We start from the raw sequence: 16,499 nt of genomic DNA, 5'->3' as shown, positions 1-16,499 counted from the left end.
GTGTGTGTGTGTGTTCAGGAGCTGATCCTCCCTCTGCTGCTCCTGGGTCTCCTTATTCTCATCAGCACCCTGAACCCTCATGTTTATTATGGCCCCATCAACACGGCCGAGCTGCCGAATGGCGATTTCTTCCAGAACCTGAAAGGCCTCGCCTTCACACCCATCACCAACATCACCAGTCACATCATGGACGAAGTGGCCCATTTCATAAGTAAGTCGTTGCCTTCCATGTGTTTCGTCCGCAATTCGGAGGAGGCCAGATGATGAAGCGGCATCATCAAACCGTCATGGCTCTTCCTGTTTGTCTTTGCAGGCGTGCAGGACCCCCTGGAGATGTTTTCCAGCGAGGAGGAACTGGAGAACGCCAGCTTGTACGAATCGTCCAACTACATCGGCGTGGTGTTCTTGGACAGCTCTGCCACGTCTTACAGACTGCGCTTTCCGCACAACAAGCTGCCCCTGCCGAGTGATTACACGGAGTCTATTGGTAAATAACCGACGAGCCACTACTTGATCTCATCTGAGGGTGGTCACCCAGATGAGTGTGGTCCCAACTCTCTTTAGTTGGGACCACACTAAAGAGACTTTAGTTGGGACTTTAGTGGTCCCAACTCTCTTTAGTTGGGACCACAACAAAAAAGGAAAATGTTATGGCGTTGTGAAAAGCTATTTTTTTAAGTTTGTTCTTTTGTTGTTCTCCCTCTAGCAAGCTGTTACAGCAGCATGTTGAAATGCAAAGCTGCAAATTATTGGTACTCTGGTTTCACCCGCCTCCAGTCTATGATTGATGCAGCTATCATTGAGGTGAGACGTAGTGGACGTCATTGTCCTCCAGAGGTCGAGTGAAGCATCTTTTTCTCTTGGTTTAAAACACGCCAGGCTAGGTTTTATTTTCAAACATACCTTTTTTTTACTCCTCACACTGCTTGTGGTCATTAATTTGTGCGTAGATGCAGACCAAACGGCCAGTCCGGAAGGAGCTGGATATAAAGGTGGTGATGATGGGCCAGCCGGGCTCCGTGGAGGTGCACAAGTTTCCCCATGCCCTCATCTCCATCTACCTGGTGTTGGCCTTCACACCCTTCGTCACCTTCCTCATCGTCAATGTCGCAGCTGAGAAGGAGCATCGGCTGAAAGACACCATGACCATGATGGGGCTGTATGACACGGCCTTCTGGTGAGGCATCTGTTTGTATGTTTCTGACGCAGAATAATCCGTTCTCATATACGTTGAGTGTTATGAGTTCTCGCTCTCTCCAACAGGTTGTCGTGGGGCCTCCTGTATGCTGCTCTGGTGACCGCCATGTCCATCTTAATGGCCATCATCGCCACGTACACTGCACTGTTCCCCAACAGTGACTTTTTTGTCGTCTTTTCACTCATCTTCCTCTATGGAATATCATCTGTGAGTCATCTGCATAGAGTGGGATTTTTTTCCCCGTCAGCAGTTTAACAGTAATAAACTTGAACCTGCAATGTTTATCATAGGGTGGGGAGATAAATCGATTTTGTTGACTTTTCAGGTTTTTTAAGATTTAATTTTTGGACAATCTGTTGTTTTTTCACCAATACAGTCCTTGGGTTTTCAGACCTTTCAAGACCTACCGTCTTGTCTATCACTTCTAGTTATTTTGACTGTGATTTCAGGTCAACTCACTGAAAGAATGATTGAAAACAAATCAATTTATTTATTTATATATATATATATATATATATATATATATATATATATATATATGTGTGTGTGTGTATTTTTCGGCCATTTATAATTTCTTTTTAAGGAAAATAGATAAATAAAAACTTAGATTGTATTATTAAGTGATGTTGACCAGTCCCAATTTATCGGTCACTGTTCTGAAACTTTTAGATGTGTCCTTCATCCAACATAGCCTGTTGCATTCGGGTTAGACACCCGTGTATTACACTATAATCCACGGTAAGATTAGACCATTATTATTATTATTTCTCCTTCTCAGATCTTCTTCTCCTTCATGTTGACTCCGCTGTTTAAAAAGCCCAAGTTTGCCAGCACAGTGGGCTCCATGCTGACGGTGGTGTTCGGCTGCATGTCGCTGTTCACCGTGCTGATGAGAGACTTCCCACAGCCGCTGGTTTGGCTTCTCTGCCTGCTCTCTCCCAGTGCATTCTCAATTGGGATTGCACAGGTTAGCTACACACGCCATCATCACAATCCCACTTACGGACACACTTTTTCCCAACACGTTTAAAAGATGAATTATTTCTGCCATCTCTTGGCGAGTTCATTGCCTCAATCATTGTAATTCACCGTTTCCCTGAAAAACATATTGCATTTAGTTAGGCTGAACTTTAAATGAGTTTTTCATCCTTTAGGTGGTTTACCTGGAAGCACAGGGAGATGGCGCTGTGTTTTCCTCCTTGACCAATGGGCCTCATCCGCTCTATGTTCCTCTGGTCATGCTGGCTCTGGACTGCATTCTTTACCTTCTGCTGGCTCTCTACTTAGACCAGGTGCTGCCTGGTGAGTAAAGCAAAAAATAAAAACACAATTGTTGTGTTTATTCTTTTTTCCCACTATTTATAGATATGTACATAGGCTTTAGATACTATAAATTCCTCAGTGTTGCTCACATAACCTTTGAACCACACCAAACAGTCTACTGCAAAGGATAAATCTCTTCTGTTCAATTCGGCTGTGATGTATTAAAGAAATAGTATGATTGTTTTTTTTTTTTTTATCATGTATGAACTGTGAGAGATCTACAAGGATCAATATTAGGACCATTGTTATTTATTTAGCTGTACCGCATGGATGATATTGGTGCAGCCTGTCTCTTCCATTGTGAGATTATGAGTGACTAGTCGAATAATAGTTCTTTGTCTAATATGCAGGTGACTTTGGAATCAAGCGATCCATGCTGTACTTCCTGAAGCCGTCTTATTGGTCCAAACACAGAAAGCGCTACGCTGAAGTGAGCTCAGTGTACGATGCCGAGGCGAACGGTGCTCCTGGTGGAGATGAATGTGTCGAGCCCGTTTCCCCCGAGTTCAGAGGGAAAGAAGCAATCCGGTAAAATCCCAATACCAGAATGTGTTTTTTTTTTTTTTTTTTTACTTGTGTGGTTTCTAAGTAGAGGAAAAAAACTTGAGAAATAAGGTGAATTATCTCAAACAGGTCACCTTGGTAGCAAATTGAGCTAAAACAAAAACATGGAAGCAGATTAGAAAATTCTGGATATTAGAAATTTAAATGGTTCCCGCTTGTTCTTTCACATTCTTAATTTTCGGCAATTTTGTTTTTAGTCATCTGTGATATTTAATGGAGTGCATTCTGGCTGCTTCTACAGAATCAAGTTTGTTAGCAGCTTTTAAAAACTGGACATTTTTCATGTAATCAAGCACATGTGCATGTAGGAACACAGTGAAGAAGAACGAAATGCATTGGCAGCAATCATATAGAAGTGCTTGCTGCTGGTTTTTATAGTTTTTAGTTCATTTTTAAATAAATTTTAGTGCACTTTAAGAAAACGTTCAGAGGATTGTTTGGTAAATTCACTGAACCCTGACCAAGGAATTACCTGGTCATAAAAGGCTCTTTAACTCAGTAAATTCAACAAACGTTTTCTAAAATAATTTTTTTCCCAGTTTAAAACAATTTGAATGACTTTCCAAAAATCTGAAGATCTCATAAAAAAGTAGCACATTCTTGTACTACAAAGAGGGCAACAAAATGTGACGACATGAAGGTTGCATAAAACCCTTTTCACTGCTGCAGGTAAAGCGCTCATTAAAAAGCTTTCTTCTGATTCTGCTTCTCTTTTATTTTTTTTTTCCCCTCAGCATCGCCAACATCTGTAAAGTGTACAAAGACAAGGACAGCACAGTGGAGGCTCTGAGAGGTGAGCATGGAGAGTTTGCCTCAGAACGGTTTGATCTGTTACCGGTTTTACTGACGCTCTGCTCCTTTTACTCCCACCTGGCCCTCAGGCTTCACGTTCGACATCTATGAGGGTCAGATCACAGCTCTGCTGGGGCACAGCGGCGCCGGAAAGTCCACTCTGATGAACATCCTGTGCGGCATCTGCCCGCCCACCAACGGCTCGGCCACCATCTACGGCTCTCCTGTGGCGGAGATCGCAGAGGGCTCGGAGATGAAGCAGCTGGTGGGAATCTGCCCTCAGTTCAACATCATCTTTGATGTGCTGACTGTGGAGGAGCACCTCAGGATATTCGCTGCCATCAAAGGGATCCCACCTGCAGATGTTGATGCTGAGGTACCGGGATGATCAAAACGTTGCTTTCTACCATGTGGCTGAAAGTGTCAGTCCTACATTTTATTTTTTTTTACATTTTAGATAGCCCTTTTATTTTTATTTTTTTTAATTATTCAAGAAAACATTACTCAAGTGTCTGTTTCCTGATTAATTCAGATCAAAAACAATGTGTTTTATTGAACTCCTGATTCTAAAAGCCTATGTTGCAACCATTAAACTGTTAGAAAAACTTTTTAAACAATAGGAAGTCTAAATTTGAATCCTTTTCCCTGATTATGTTTCTGTGACAGGTCACCAGAGTGCTGAAGGATCTGGACCTGGAGAAAATCATGACGGCTCAGGCAAAGAATCTGAGTGGAGGCCAGAAGAGAAAACTCTCTGTGGGCATCGCCATCCTCGGAGACCCTAAGGTATCAGGATGATTTGAGCTTAATTTACGACCCAAAGGGACATAAGGCATCCTCTTTACGACGACCTCAAAAAGATTAGCTGTTTGCTCCAACTATCCTTTAAAACACTCAAATGAAATTTGCAGTAAGAAAAATAGCCTTCTGCTTTCATTTTTTTTTAAATCCCATGCTCACTTAAATAATAAAAAAAATAAAAAATCAACCAGCACGTCTGTCACATCAGATAACTCTTAATGTCTCTTCCAAAACTCTCAACCTGGGTCATTCACTTTCATGCTCTCTTCAAATAGTTTCCACTTGCTGTCTTCTTTCAGATTCTTCTCCTGGATGAACCCACGGCGGGGATGGACCCCTGCTCCAGACACCAGGTCTGGTCTCTGCTGAAGAACCGGCGGGCCGGCAGGGTCATTGTGCTCAGCACACACTACATGGACGAGGCGGACATCCTCGCTGGTGAGGACTCTCCTTTCTCAACTCTGTATTAAGAGCCGCTGTCGAAATAACCAACAGGATTCAGGAAGTGATGCATTTAGCAGCGGCATTACAAATAATCACACAAAGCTGCTTGGCGCTGTGCTGTAGAGTCTTATCTTAAATCTACAATCTGTTAGATCAAAGGTTGTGAAGCCTTTAATCTACAGGGCTGAAAGAACTAACCACAACTTATCAATCATCGAAGTAATTATCAGTAATTGAGCTGTCATTAACTACGATATAGACTCAAAAAAATTCATCAATTTTTTTGAGTCAATTTCATTGTAGTTTAGTCAGTTTGTACGTGTTTTTGTTTAATTTTAAGTCATATTTGTTTGTGGCGATGTCGGTGCAAACGACACGGTTTTATCGACATCCGTAACCACTGAAACCACCGTCACTGCTAGCTTGTTTTAAAGTTGAACTGTGTGGTTTCAATTGGAAACTTGAGCCATAATTTCAAAGTTCTGCATCAGTGTTATAAGGACCTGTACACAAAATGTGAATATTTAAAAAATTCTAGACTTACCTTCCTAAAAGATCAATAAGACTGAGTTTTTTATTTCTCTTCTAATTAAAAGAGATCTCGACTATATTGGCATCAAATTTCAGCTGATGGTTGAAAATGTCAAAAAAAAAGTAGTGTTTTCTCTAGAACTTTGTTTAATACACTATAAGTTCGTGGTACTCCTTAAAACATGTTATTTTAAGTTCTTACTGTCATGTTTTATTCTAGATCGTAAAGCTGTGATCTCTCAGGGGCAGCTGAAGTGCGTTGGCTCGTCTCTGTACCTTAAGATCAAGTGTGGCGTCGGATATCATCTCCGGTAAGTCGGACCGCACTCTGCCCCCTTTTTTTTTTTTTAAAAAAAAAGAGACTGGCAAAATACACGGTGGTGTAGCTGTAACCTGTGCCCTTACAGCAAGAAAGTCCTGGGTTTGAATTCAGCTGCAGGTTCTTCCTGTGCATTCGTCTCGTTATAACCCGTACGGGTTGTTTCCTTCCTCTGCAGAATGTCGATCAGTGAGGGATGTGACACGGAAAAGGTTGCATCACTGATGAAGCAGCACGTTCCCAAAGCGAAGTTGTCCCGGCAGCACGACACAGAGCTGACTTTCACTCTGCCCTTTGAGAGCATGAACACGTTTTCAGGTGGGATCGGATTTTTTGGTTTCTGTTTCTACCTCCACTCTGCTCTTTAGCGAACAACCCCGATCCGATCTTCTCAGGCTTGTTCTCGGAGCTTGACTGTCAGCCGCAGTTGGGGATAATTAACTACGGTGTTTCCATGACTACGCTGGAAGATGTTTTTCTGCGTTTGGAGTCAGAAGCTGAGGTGGATCAAGCTGGTGAGTGTGTTTTTAAAGGAATTTCGATCCTCAATATCGGATTTGGGTAAAACCTGATTTGTTTTGTGATCTTTAACTCCCTCAGACTACAGCGTGTTTAACCGAGAGCAGGCGGAGGACGAAGGCGACATCGCGTCTCTGGACGACACAGACCAGCGGCTGCTCACCTTCTCAGACAGCAAGTCCGATTCAGTGTCCGGCCACGCTCTGTGGCGGCAGCAGTTCAGCGCCGTGGCCTGGCTGCACATGCTCAACATGCGCAGGGAGTGGAAAGCCTTCGTTTACACGTGAGTCCCTCACCAACACAGTGTCCTTAAAAAGTCTTACACTAATGTATCTCAAATGAAGGCCTTAAAATGTCTTAAATTCAGTTTAAATAAATTCTTTAATAGTAGTTCTTAGACTTTGTCTTGGCAGGACTATTTAATCTTGTATGTTCTATTTAAAACTTCTGTCAGGCAAAAGTTTTAGGATTCTGTGACTCAATGTCAATATACCTTTGCTTGCTAGCTAGCTTTTTTTGCACCTATTGTGGGTAAATGCAAATTTTTCACCAACTGGTTGGACAAAGTTCATACATTTCTTTGGAAATATAAGTAATAAATTCCATTCATAATGGTCTTAATAAATCTTAAAGTTGGTGAAACCTGCAGAAATACTGCTATGAGGGAGGAGAAACTTTCAAAAAATGGCTCAGCAAGGATCATCTTACCTCAGTAAAAGACAGAGAGTCATAATCTCAGTTGGTTAGAGGAAAAAGGAGTAAACTCGATGTAAAACGATCTGATGGAGGCTAATTTTAGGTGTAGGGCTGAGGTTAAAACTTGATTTTTGAATAAAAAGCTTTACCGGATGACTAAAAGTAAACTTTTGCCGATGACAACATAACTTGTCAACAACACGCAGCTTTTCTCCTTTTAAAAGCGGACAGACTGTGACGGTTGTCTTCTCTTGCGCTGCAGTCTGGTGCTGTTCCTGCTCTTCCTTTCTTCGGTTCTTATCGTGTCGCTGGTGACGGGAAACATCCAGATCCACTCACAGGAGCGACAGTTCCTTCCCACGTACCTTTTGAAAAAGAACGAAGCGCCTCACAGATACACTACAAGCCTCCTCATTAAAAACTCAACCAGTGAGTAAAATTGCGGGATGAAATTAAACGAAATATTCCGACTGCTGGATAAGGATTTTTTTGTCTTTTCTTACACCAACAGACTCGGATATTTCCGACTTGATCCACAACCTGGAATCACAGGATATCAAAGTGGAACTGATGAAACAGGAAGACTACATGGATGCGGCTCCGCATAGCGCTGCCATAAACGTCACCGGGTCCAAAGAGGTCCGTAGAGCTTTTGACCGATTATTTGAAGGGCCACTTATTCCAGCCCTGTTCTCTCAGAGAGCTCTAACAACGCCGTTTGCCATTTCTGTCAGGGCTTTAGGTACACCATCGCTTTCAACAGCACCACAATTCACTCCTTACCCATGGCCGTCAATATTCTGAGCAACGCGCTCCTCAGAGGTCTGAACCGAACGGGGCGGATCCGAACCTGGACCAAACCCTTCGACTACGTGAGCCTCCCACAGAGTCGAGACGACATTTACCAATCTGTGGTTGAAGTAAGATGACTGTTTGCACTGCTTGATTCCGCAGCAAATCCCGGATGCGACGTCTTACGCCCTGGTCTACATAGAGGCCATCATGCTGGGAATGCTGGCTGTCGGAATGCCGGCGTATTTCGCGATGGATCACACCCGAGACCGGGAGGTAACCTCTCGCATCCTGCTGTTATCATGATTTAAAGGATGAAACAACCACAAAGTAACACATTGCACTACTTTATTTGTCGTAAGATGGACCAACGGATGGCTTTAGGAAAAACAGACATTATAACTGGATGAGATTTTAGAGAGGGCTAAAATCTATCCCAAAGGTCCCAAAGATTTTTTGCAAAACATTTATTAAAAAAACATCCCAAAGATTTAGGTTGCTTTTGTAATAAATGTTTTACAAACAATGTAACTTTTTTTATGCCCATACAAAGTGTGGAGTTTAAGTGTTGTTACATTTTTTGTTAATTTATGCAGTAGGATTACCTTTTAATGTTATATAATTTGTATTAGTAAAATGTTTTTTTTTTTTTGTTGTTGTTGTTTTTTAGATAGGGCACCAAAACTGACGCTGTCCTCTAAACCCGTCCCTGACCATCAGGAAAAATTAAACATGCAGGATAAAATGTTTTAGAAAAAGCCGTGTTCGCACGTTGTGGTGACACAGGTTGCTTGGTGCTTCTTCTCCTGCAACTTGAACTGACAATTTGTGTTTCAACTCAAACTCTGTGGTAGAAGCCTTTTTTTTTTTTTTTTTTTTACTGTGGTTTTAATCACCAGTAAGAAGCCTTTCCTTTTAAAACCAAAGAGTTTGTGTTTCCTGAAGCGGACGTTAGCTGCTGCTAACGTCCGCTGTCGGGGAACATCAGGTTTCTCATTCAGTTACAATGGCGATGGAAATAGTGAAGTGGACCAAACCACAGCTTTACGTCAGCATTTTTCAACAGTGATGATGCATGTGTCTGCCTCTACAGTTAACTTAATTATTCACCTGAAGTCAAAAACTGACTGTAAATATCATTAGTACATAGAAAAATAGGCCAATGTGCAAAGCCAGCTGCGTTTAGCAATAAGCCAGGATAAACTGAATATTGGTGAACGCACACCGGTTCTGTGTCTTCTGCGGAGTTTGTTCATCAGTCAGTGTTTCCCCAAAAGGTACGCTTCTTTGGTATTTATTTCACTATCAGATGTTGACACATTCTTATTTATAAAATCTCCAGACAGCTCTGGATACTTTTTGAAATGCTGGAACAGAAGTATCGAGCTCATTTTCGTTGAGGGCAATATCAAGATTATAAATGTCCTCAAGTAGCCGGTTTTGGCTGCGTGTAATAATCAACCTACTCGTTAACATATGAACTCACCGCTGACTCTGCAGTCAGCGAGTTCTTCTTTAAATTAAACATTGAACATCTTTTCACATCAACGTAATTTGGCAGCACGCAGACAAAAACTGCATTGATTTGATTGATAAAATAATATTCAGCTTAAAATTGGCGTCTTGAAGGTTCGCTTTATGTGACGCACTGCGGTCTACAGGACCACATAAAAACTCATGTTGGGCTGGATTTGGCCTTGAGTTTGATATACTGGAACATATTGAACAAATCAAGTTACTGTCAGAGAATTTAAACCGTTTTTGTTCATGGTTACTGAAAACACACCTGGCAGTGACTTTAAAACCGTCTGACTTTAGTTTATTGTTACACTCTTACTGCTCTGACATTGAGTTTTTTTTGTCTTGTCACACTTTCTTGAAGCTTTAAAGCATTAATATAGTAATTTACCCAATGAATTTGTACCTAACTTCTTTTATATTTTTTCCCTCTTTCCAGATAAAGTGTCGCTCCACGCTGCGGATCTCTGGCCTGCTGCCGTCAGCCTACTGGTGCGGCCAGGCGGCGGTGGACATCCCCTTCTACTACCTCATCCTGTCCTCCATGAACCTCATCCTCTTCTGCTTCCACTCCGGAAACCTGTCGACAAGCAGCAACCTCACCGCCGTGGTCTGTGCTGCTCTTTCCAACACAAACGCGTCCTCTCTGACGCGCGAGGATTGTTCACCGTTCCTTCACGTCTCCTCTTAGGTCCTCTGCACTGTCGGCTTCGGCCCGGCCATGATCCTCTTCACGTATGTCGTTTCTTTTGGATTCACGCGAGTGCAGAGCAACAGAGACTTCTTCTCTTTCATCTGCATGATGGTGAGTCCAATACAGCTTCTTTCTGTCGCGGTTTAACATGTTTGCAGGCAGTTTTCTGTAAATATTTCTTTCTTTTTTTTCTGCTTCAGGTGTGTGTGGTGTCGGCCTCCATCGTGCAGCTGTCGTTTGTGAACGACAACCCCGAACTGACCAGAACTCTCCACAACATCTTGTGTCTTTTCAACCCGCTGTATCCTCTGATGGGTTGCCTCAACTGCATCACCAAGGTGGGAGTGGAAAAACCAAACTCTGATGAGTGCTCTGATCAAAAAGTTATCTAGATCAATATTTCCTGAAGCATTCATTTAAATCTGCATGGCTGTACGTTTTAAAATAGTCCCATAAACACACAGAAGTCTTCATCTCAATGTTACTGCATTTATTCTATATTTATGTGCATATAAACAAAAAGTACTACTACTTCTGCTTGGCTAAGACCTATGTAGTCTTTTTATGCTCTGTGTATTTTAGGGATTGTGTAAATATCGTTAAAATTTATGCTGAAATGCATGAAATTTTACTTTACCAATTTGCATTTGGGCTAACATTACTGTATTCAAGGGGATTGTGATAAATACAAATACTTCAAAAAAGGCAAATGAATCGAGATCTATAATAATCAAACATTACACTCATAACCTTCCAAGGCTATATTTGAGGGCCGTTTAATGCATAATCTCGGTGCAGTTTTTCATTTTAACTTCTTCCTTGTTTATTTTAAACTTGGAATGCGACAGAAGAGTATTTAGATTTAGAAATTAGAAATCCTTTTAAACCAGAAAAACATAAATGTATACATTGACTTTAGAGTAGTTTTATTTTTGCTAATTCTAGGTTTGCATTAGAGATTGGCCAATCACTGCTGCTGTTTTTCTTTTCCCAGGCAACATTCCTTCCTGTTCTGTACGAGGAGAACTTCTTGTGGAAAAGCCTTCTAATTTCTGTCATAGCCGTACGTATTTGTTTTTTTATTATTATTATTTTTATCTCAGGCATTTACAAACATGTAGGAGAAGATTTTATTTACTTTACCCTGCATCTGTTTTGCGTCTTTTGTTTTCAGCCTTACCTGCAGTGCATCCTTCTGCTTTTCCTGCTCCGGTGGTTGGAGATCCGATACGGAGGAAGGGCGATGAAGAACGATCAGCTCTGCAGGTGACGATCACATTACAGGGACGATCCCTGCGCAATAATTTAATACCGGGCTATGACGGTCCATGAAAACGATAAGCCGTGATGTTGAAGATGCTGAACTGTGACAGGATCTCGTCCAAGTCGAAGGCCAAACCGCAGCGGATCCCAGAGGAAGGGCAGAACGAGGATGAGGATGTTCAGATGGAGAAGGCCAGAGTGAAGGAGGCGCTCACTTGTCAGGCTTGTGAGGAGGTGACGAAATTTCACCTCGAGTTTGTTGCGTGTCCGTCTTTCATCTTCTCACTCTGGTTGGTTAAAAGTTCAGCATGAACACAAATGTTCTTTTTCCAGAAACCAGTTGTGGTTGTTAATAACCTAAGAAAGCAGTACAAAGGCAGGAAGGAAGGCTTCTCTTTCACCAAGAAGACCAAAGTAGCCACAAAGAACGTCTCGTTCTGCGTTCGCAAAGGTACACTCAGTCTTTTTGTCGTCTTCTGTGCCTCCGCGCTTTCTGCCAGACTTAGAAGAACAAGTGGGGACGAGGTTCAGCTGCGGGCTGCGCTTCCAGGAGAAATAACCTGCTGTTTTCTTCAGGGGAAGTTCTTGGCCTGTTGGGCCCCAACGGATCAGGAAAGAGCACGGTCATGCACATGCTGTCAGGCGACACCGACCCCACGGCTGGCCAGGTACTCAACAAGCCTCCATTTTAACGTTTTAGACCTGTTTCTGTTTGTCAAAGCAATAAAAACACTGAGATAAAAAAAAAAATGTCCACTGAGAACAGCAGGGAGCTCCACTATAAACGCATCAAAACTCATTGTACAAACCTGGTTAAATCTGAAGTTTGAAAACAAAATGCATGTGAAACATTTCAAGGAGGTAGTGAAATTGCAGTTTCCAGCCTTAAGTAAATCTGTGTTCTGTTTGGGTCCAGATCCTGATGGGAGACTACAGCACCGAGTTTCGTCCGGTGGAAAACCCTCTGGAACACATCGGCTACTGTCCCCAGGTGAACCCTCTGTGGCCCCGGATCACCCTGCAGGAACACCTGGAGCTCTACGCCGCCATCAAGGGCCTGAAGGGCCAGGAGGTCCCGGACATCATCAAGCGGTGAGTCTTCAGCTGCAAAAAACACAGAATCTTACCAAGTATTTTGGTCTAGTTTATAGTGCAAATATCTTAATGTACTTGGAATGGGACAAAACTAGCTTACAAGTAAGTTTTCAGGAAGCAGTATTTGTTTGTTGTAAGTCAATACTTTCTTAATATCGACTTAAAAAGTTCTAGTTATAAGTTTAAAGATTTGCCAGTGGAAGAAGACATTTTTGCCATATAAGTTAAAATGTCTTGTTGGTTACAGGTGGATTATGCCACCCATCACCAGTACTTATTAGCTCCTACATCTTGCTGAAAAGTTACTTGTAAGTTAGTTTTGTCTTGTTTGAAGAGTACTGAGATATTCACATTTGATAAAAGACCAAAAATACTTGGTAATATTTTGTGTTTTTACAGTGTAAACTCAAATCTTTCAAAATCCAAAGAAAAACAAAAACCATCCCTTTTTTTTTTTTTTAAATTTTCAAGCTTGGAAGTTGTTTTAAACACACTAATCTAATTAGATGTTATTTTATAACCGCTGCAGAGTGTCGAACGCTTTGGAGCTGAGAGAACATTTAAACAAACAGGCCAAGAATCTCTCCGCCGGACTCAAACGGAAGGTGAGAGCGGTCAGACACCCAAAACGCACGGTTAGCGTCTGCTCTGTTTGCTTGAACTGAGAGCGTTTCTATGTGGTTCCAGCTGTGCTTTGCTCTGAGTATGATCGGGAATCCTCAGATCGTCCTGCTGGATGAGCCGTCGTCAGGAATGGATCCCAAGTCTAAGCAGCGGATGTGGTGAGACTCTCGGCGTAACGTGGAAGAGCTGCCAACTCTGGAAACCCAGTGAAACTCAACAGTTTGTCTTCCTGCAGGAGGGCCATGCGTGCTGCGTTCAGGAACCATCAGCGAGGAGCCATCCTCACCACACACTACATGGAGGAGGCAGAGGCTGTGTGTGACCGGGTCGCCATCATGGTTTCTGGACAGCTGAGGTTCTTCCTTCCTTGGGAATCTTTTTTTTTTTCTTCCTTTTTTTCTTTTATATAAATCTGATCTTTATGGGGTTTCCAGTTCCTGCAGCTTAACCGTCTCTCTCCCATCAGATGCATCGGCTCCATCCAGCACCTGAAGGCAAAATACGGACAAGGCTACAGTCTGGAGGTGAAACTGAGAGAGGAGCTGACGGGACTCCAGCAGGTGGCGCTGCTGCACAAGGAGATCCTCCGAATCTTTCCTCACGCCGTCCGACAGGAGAGGTGCGCTCAAAGGATCAGCAGCTGAATCTAGAAAGATAAATGGCTCCCTTTACTGCTTTCGTCTTTTCTCCCTCGTTGTGCAGCTCTTGGCAACAAATTAAAAAGCACTTTAAGGAATGAAGATGGAGAATATCTGATCCAACTTTATTCACAAGATCAGAATTTTTGCTTTCTTTTAGTAAGAACTATAAATATGCTGTATGTTGTTGCTCTGTGCAGCTTCACCACTCTGATGGTTTATAAGATCCCCATGGAGGACGTCAAGTCGTTGGCTCACTCTTTCTCCAAGTTAGAGAACGGTGAGTTTGTGAAAAAAATAAATAAAAATGCTTTAACATGTGGAACATAACTTCTAAACCATTTAGTCTCATTTCTTTGTTTTCTTTGTTTTCAGCCAAACAAACCTTTAACTTTGAGGAGTACAACTTCTCTCAGTCGACACTGGAGCAGGTAGGTGGAGAAACGAAGCAAGGTGTATTCATTTATCACAATTTTGAATTTTCTTACCTCTTTTCCGTAGCCTTCATCAAGCTGCTGGAATCATTGTGATTTTTGACCGTCCTTCTTGAAAGAATTGGATAAAATTAAATTGAAGCTGGCTTCTATGAGCTGTGCTGCTCTCAGGAGTCGAGCCAAACTAGAGACGACGGTCCAAATGAAGTAGATAACGGTGGAATGATCCCACAGCGTGATTGTTTTCTTCCTTCACAGTGTGTCCCCTCCTGGTCTTTCTGTTCCTCAGGTGTTCCTGGAGTTTGCCAAGGAGCAGGAAAACGACGAGGACGAGGTGGGTCCCCTGAGCACGACCTTCCAGTGGCAGCGGCTGCAGCAGGACGCCGCCGTCTCCGCCAACCACGTGGACAGCGTCGTGCACCAGCTCTGAACTCGGCCGGCGTCGAGCGCTCGCCGTGAGCTCCCGTAAAGGTCTCAGAGGCTGGCCGGTTGGGCGTGGCCGCTCAGCTCGGAGGTGTGCATGCGTTTTTAATCCTTCGTCCGCTGGCGCTGCGCCTCCTCGGAATCGCACCGAACCAGCGCGTTCCTCGGCCTGCCGACGCCACGCTTCCTCCCCTTTCGTCCCGTTTGTCTCCGTTCTTCACAGGGACTCGGTTTCCGAGGATAGTTATGGACATTTTCCATCTCTGGTCACGGCGGCCCGTCGGGTCGTAGCTTTGCGAGTTTTATTATTTGTCGCGTTTTTGAAAACTAAAACTAATCGAACCAAAGCAGCACATCTATAAAATCTCATCCAGAGGAGGAGGGGTGGGGGGTCGCTGCAGCTCCTGACTTCTCAGAAAACTCTGAGAGGGAATGTTGTCAGTACCCACACTAGTACATGTAGCACAGCGCCCTCTACCCTCAACCGTGGAGCACTGCAGTTCAGCTTTCTGGGGTTTTTTTGGGAGCAGAGGGGGGGATTTTTGTTGTGAATGTGCCTGAGAAGAACGTCGCTAACTCGGCGACGGCTCTGAGGAGTTTGTTCCTCGCATCCCAGTTCTTCACTCTGGTGCCAATTCTCTTCACCCAGATGTTTGATTTCTTCAGCTTTGCTCCTGTCTGTGTTGGTGATGCTGTAAATACCGGTTCTGTGTCACTGCAGATGTTCCTGCAGAAACTTGTATTCATACAAGCAGGTGTATCGTTGGTGCAATACCTACCAAGAAATTGTAATTTTTTTATGACTTTCAGGGGATAGGAGGGTGAGGTAAAGGGAGATTCCTTTTCTGAACAGTGCGAAACGTCAGATTTGTCGTCAGGTGAAACCATCCAGCAATGATTTGTTTCTGTTTTTCAGTGTCAGGAATAATAAATAGTTTTGTTTCTTATCTCAAGCAGATTTTTTTAATTTATTTTTATTTTTTTTTATCTATTGTATTATTTGACCAGTCAGGAACAAAAGTGAAGATTTTTTTTATTTCTTTTTTTCATCACATTTTAAATGTTGCTCACATGGAGCTCAGTCAAACACTGACACTGCCTTCACTTTAACTTGTGATATGTGATGTTTTCACTCCTTTTCATTGCTTAGAGATTTACGCGTCAGTTCAAAATGTAGCCATCCAGAAAGCATCCGTCGTCATGACACTGCTCCTGCTGCTCTCCTACCGGCATCGACACCACAGGAAAACCAAAACGTTTTCTGTTCCGTGGGACGGAGGGAAGGTTTCTTTTGTCATTTTCTGGTGTTGGTATATTTGCACTGTTTCCGGGAGATGTTTTTTTTTTGGTTTGTTTGTTTAAAATATGCAATCTTTGTAAATTCTCCGTGGACTGAGATTCTTATTTAAAAAGTTATGGTTTGTGTGTGTCGTGTTTGCTCTCGTGTCGTCTCTGTGTCGGAGGGAAAACTCTTCAGTGATGAATTTTGTGGTCTCTATTTACCCTTTTTAAGAATAAATGTTTATTCAATTAAAACATGGATGTGATGGCAGCATTTTTTAAAAACAAAAAAAAACAAAGCCCTTTTCTTGCAGAATCATTTGTAGAAAATATTTTGAAGAACAAGAAAATCATTAAAACCACCAGGTTGATTTAAAGTTAAGTTCATAAGACTGAAGAGAAAATGTCTAAATTGACCTTTCTCTTTTGTTTGGTCAGGTTGGACTAAAAAATTTTAAAACAAACGCCAAAGATTTGGTCACAGACATAAAGACATTTAATGTCTTTTTGTATCTGCCGGAAGTGAAGGAACTCGGATTGTTTTTGCTTT

At 42.5% G+C, this 16,499-nt stretch overlaps 1 protein-coding gene across 3 annotated transcripts in view; it reads left to right on the top strand.

Annotated features, from left to right (window-relative positions):
- abca5 (ATP-binding cassette, sub-family A (ABC1), member 5) overlaps window positions 1-16,208 on the top strand; it is a 23,295-nt gene extending 7,087 nt beyond the window's left edge. For all 3 annotated transcript variants that reach the window (XM_015044921.1, XM_015044923.1, XM_015044924.1), the window contains 36 exons: window positions 19-211; window positions 314-487; window positions 707-804; window positions 951-1,177; window positions 1,264-1,405; window positions 1,977-2,165; window positions 2,353-2,500; window positions 2,872-3,049; window positions 3,820-3,878; window positions 3,967-4,253; window positions 4,544-4,663; window positions 4,978-5,116; window positions 5,874-5,964; window positions 6,151-6,290; window positions 6,368-6,487; window positions 6,573-6,774; window positions 7,450-7,616; window positions 7,699-7,826; window positions 7,922-8,059; window positions 8,142-8,255; window positions 9,937-10,107; window positions 10,189-10,302; window positions 10,392-10,529; window positions 11,186-11,254; window positions 11,366-11,457; window positions 11,565-11,688; window positions 11,788-11,905; window positions 12,031-12,122; window positions 12,371-12,546; window positions 13,079-13,154; window positions 13,237-13,331; window positions 13,409-13,528; window positions 13,640-13,792; window positions 14,012-14,091; window positions 14,187-14,242; window positions 14,535-16,208. In XM_015044921.1, the coding sequence (XP_014900407.1) occupies window positions 19-211; window positions 314-487; window positions 707-804; window positions 951-1,177; window positions 1,264-1,405; window positions 1,977-2,165; window positions 2,353-2,500; window positions 2,872-3,049; window positions 3,820-3,878; window positions 3,967-4,253; window positions 4,544-4,663; window positions 4,978-5,116; window positions 5,874-5,964; window positions 6,151-6,290; window positions 6,368-6,487; window positions 6,573-6,774; window positions 7,450-7,616; window positions 7,699-7,826; window positions 7,922-8,059; window positions 8,142-8,255; window positions 9,937-10,107; window positions 10,189-10,302; window positions 10,392-10,529; window positions 11,186-11,254; window positions 11,366-11,457; window positions 11,565-11,688; window positions 11,788-11,905; window positions 12,031-12,122; window positions 12,371-12,546; window positions 13,079-13,154; window positions 13,237-13,331; window positions 13,409-13,528; window positions 13,640-13,792; window positions 14,012-14,091; window positions 14,187-14,242; window positions 14,535-14,675 (4,869 nt within the window). In that variant the 3' untranslated portion in view covers window positions 14,676-16,208. The remainder of the gene's footprint in view (window positions 1-18; window positions 212-313; window positions 488-706; window positions 805-950; window positions 1,178-1,263; window positions 1,406-1,976; window positions 2,166-2,352; window positions 2,501-2,871; window positions 3,050-3,819; window positions 3,879-3,966; window positions 4,254-4,543; window positions 4,664-4,977; window positions 5,117-5,873; window positions 5,965-6,150; window positions 6,291-6,367; window positions 6,488-6,572; window positions 6,775-7,449; window positions 7,617-7,698; window positions 7,827-7,921; window positions 8,060-8,141; window positions 8,256-9,936; window positions 10,108-10,188; window positions 10,303-10,391; window positions 10,530-11,185; window positions 11,255-11,365; window positions 11,458-11,564; window positions 11,689-11,787; window positions 11,906-12,030; window positions 12,123-12,370; window positions 12,547-13,078; window positions 13,155-13,236; window positions 13,332-13,408; window positions 13,529-13,639; window positions 13,793-14,011; window positions 14,092-14,186; window positions 14,243-14,534) is intronic.
- Window positions 16,209-16,499: the final 291 nt, after the last annotated feature.

Source organism: Poecilia latipinna, unplaced genomic scaffold, assembly GCF_001443285.1.
Source record: "Poecilia latipinna isolate Pla-1442-1.1 unplaced genomic scaffold, P_latipinna-1.0 Scaffold697, whole genome shotgun sequence".
In the NCBI taxonomy this organism is placed as follows: domain Eukaryota; kingdom Metazoa; phylum Chordata; class Actinopteri; order Cyprinodontiformes; family Poeciliidae; genus Poecilia; species Poecilia latipinna.
This window is presented reverse-complemented; position numbering and strand designations above follow the sequence as displayed.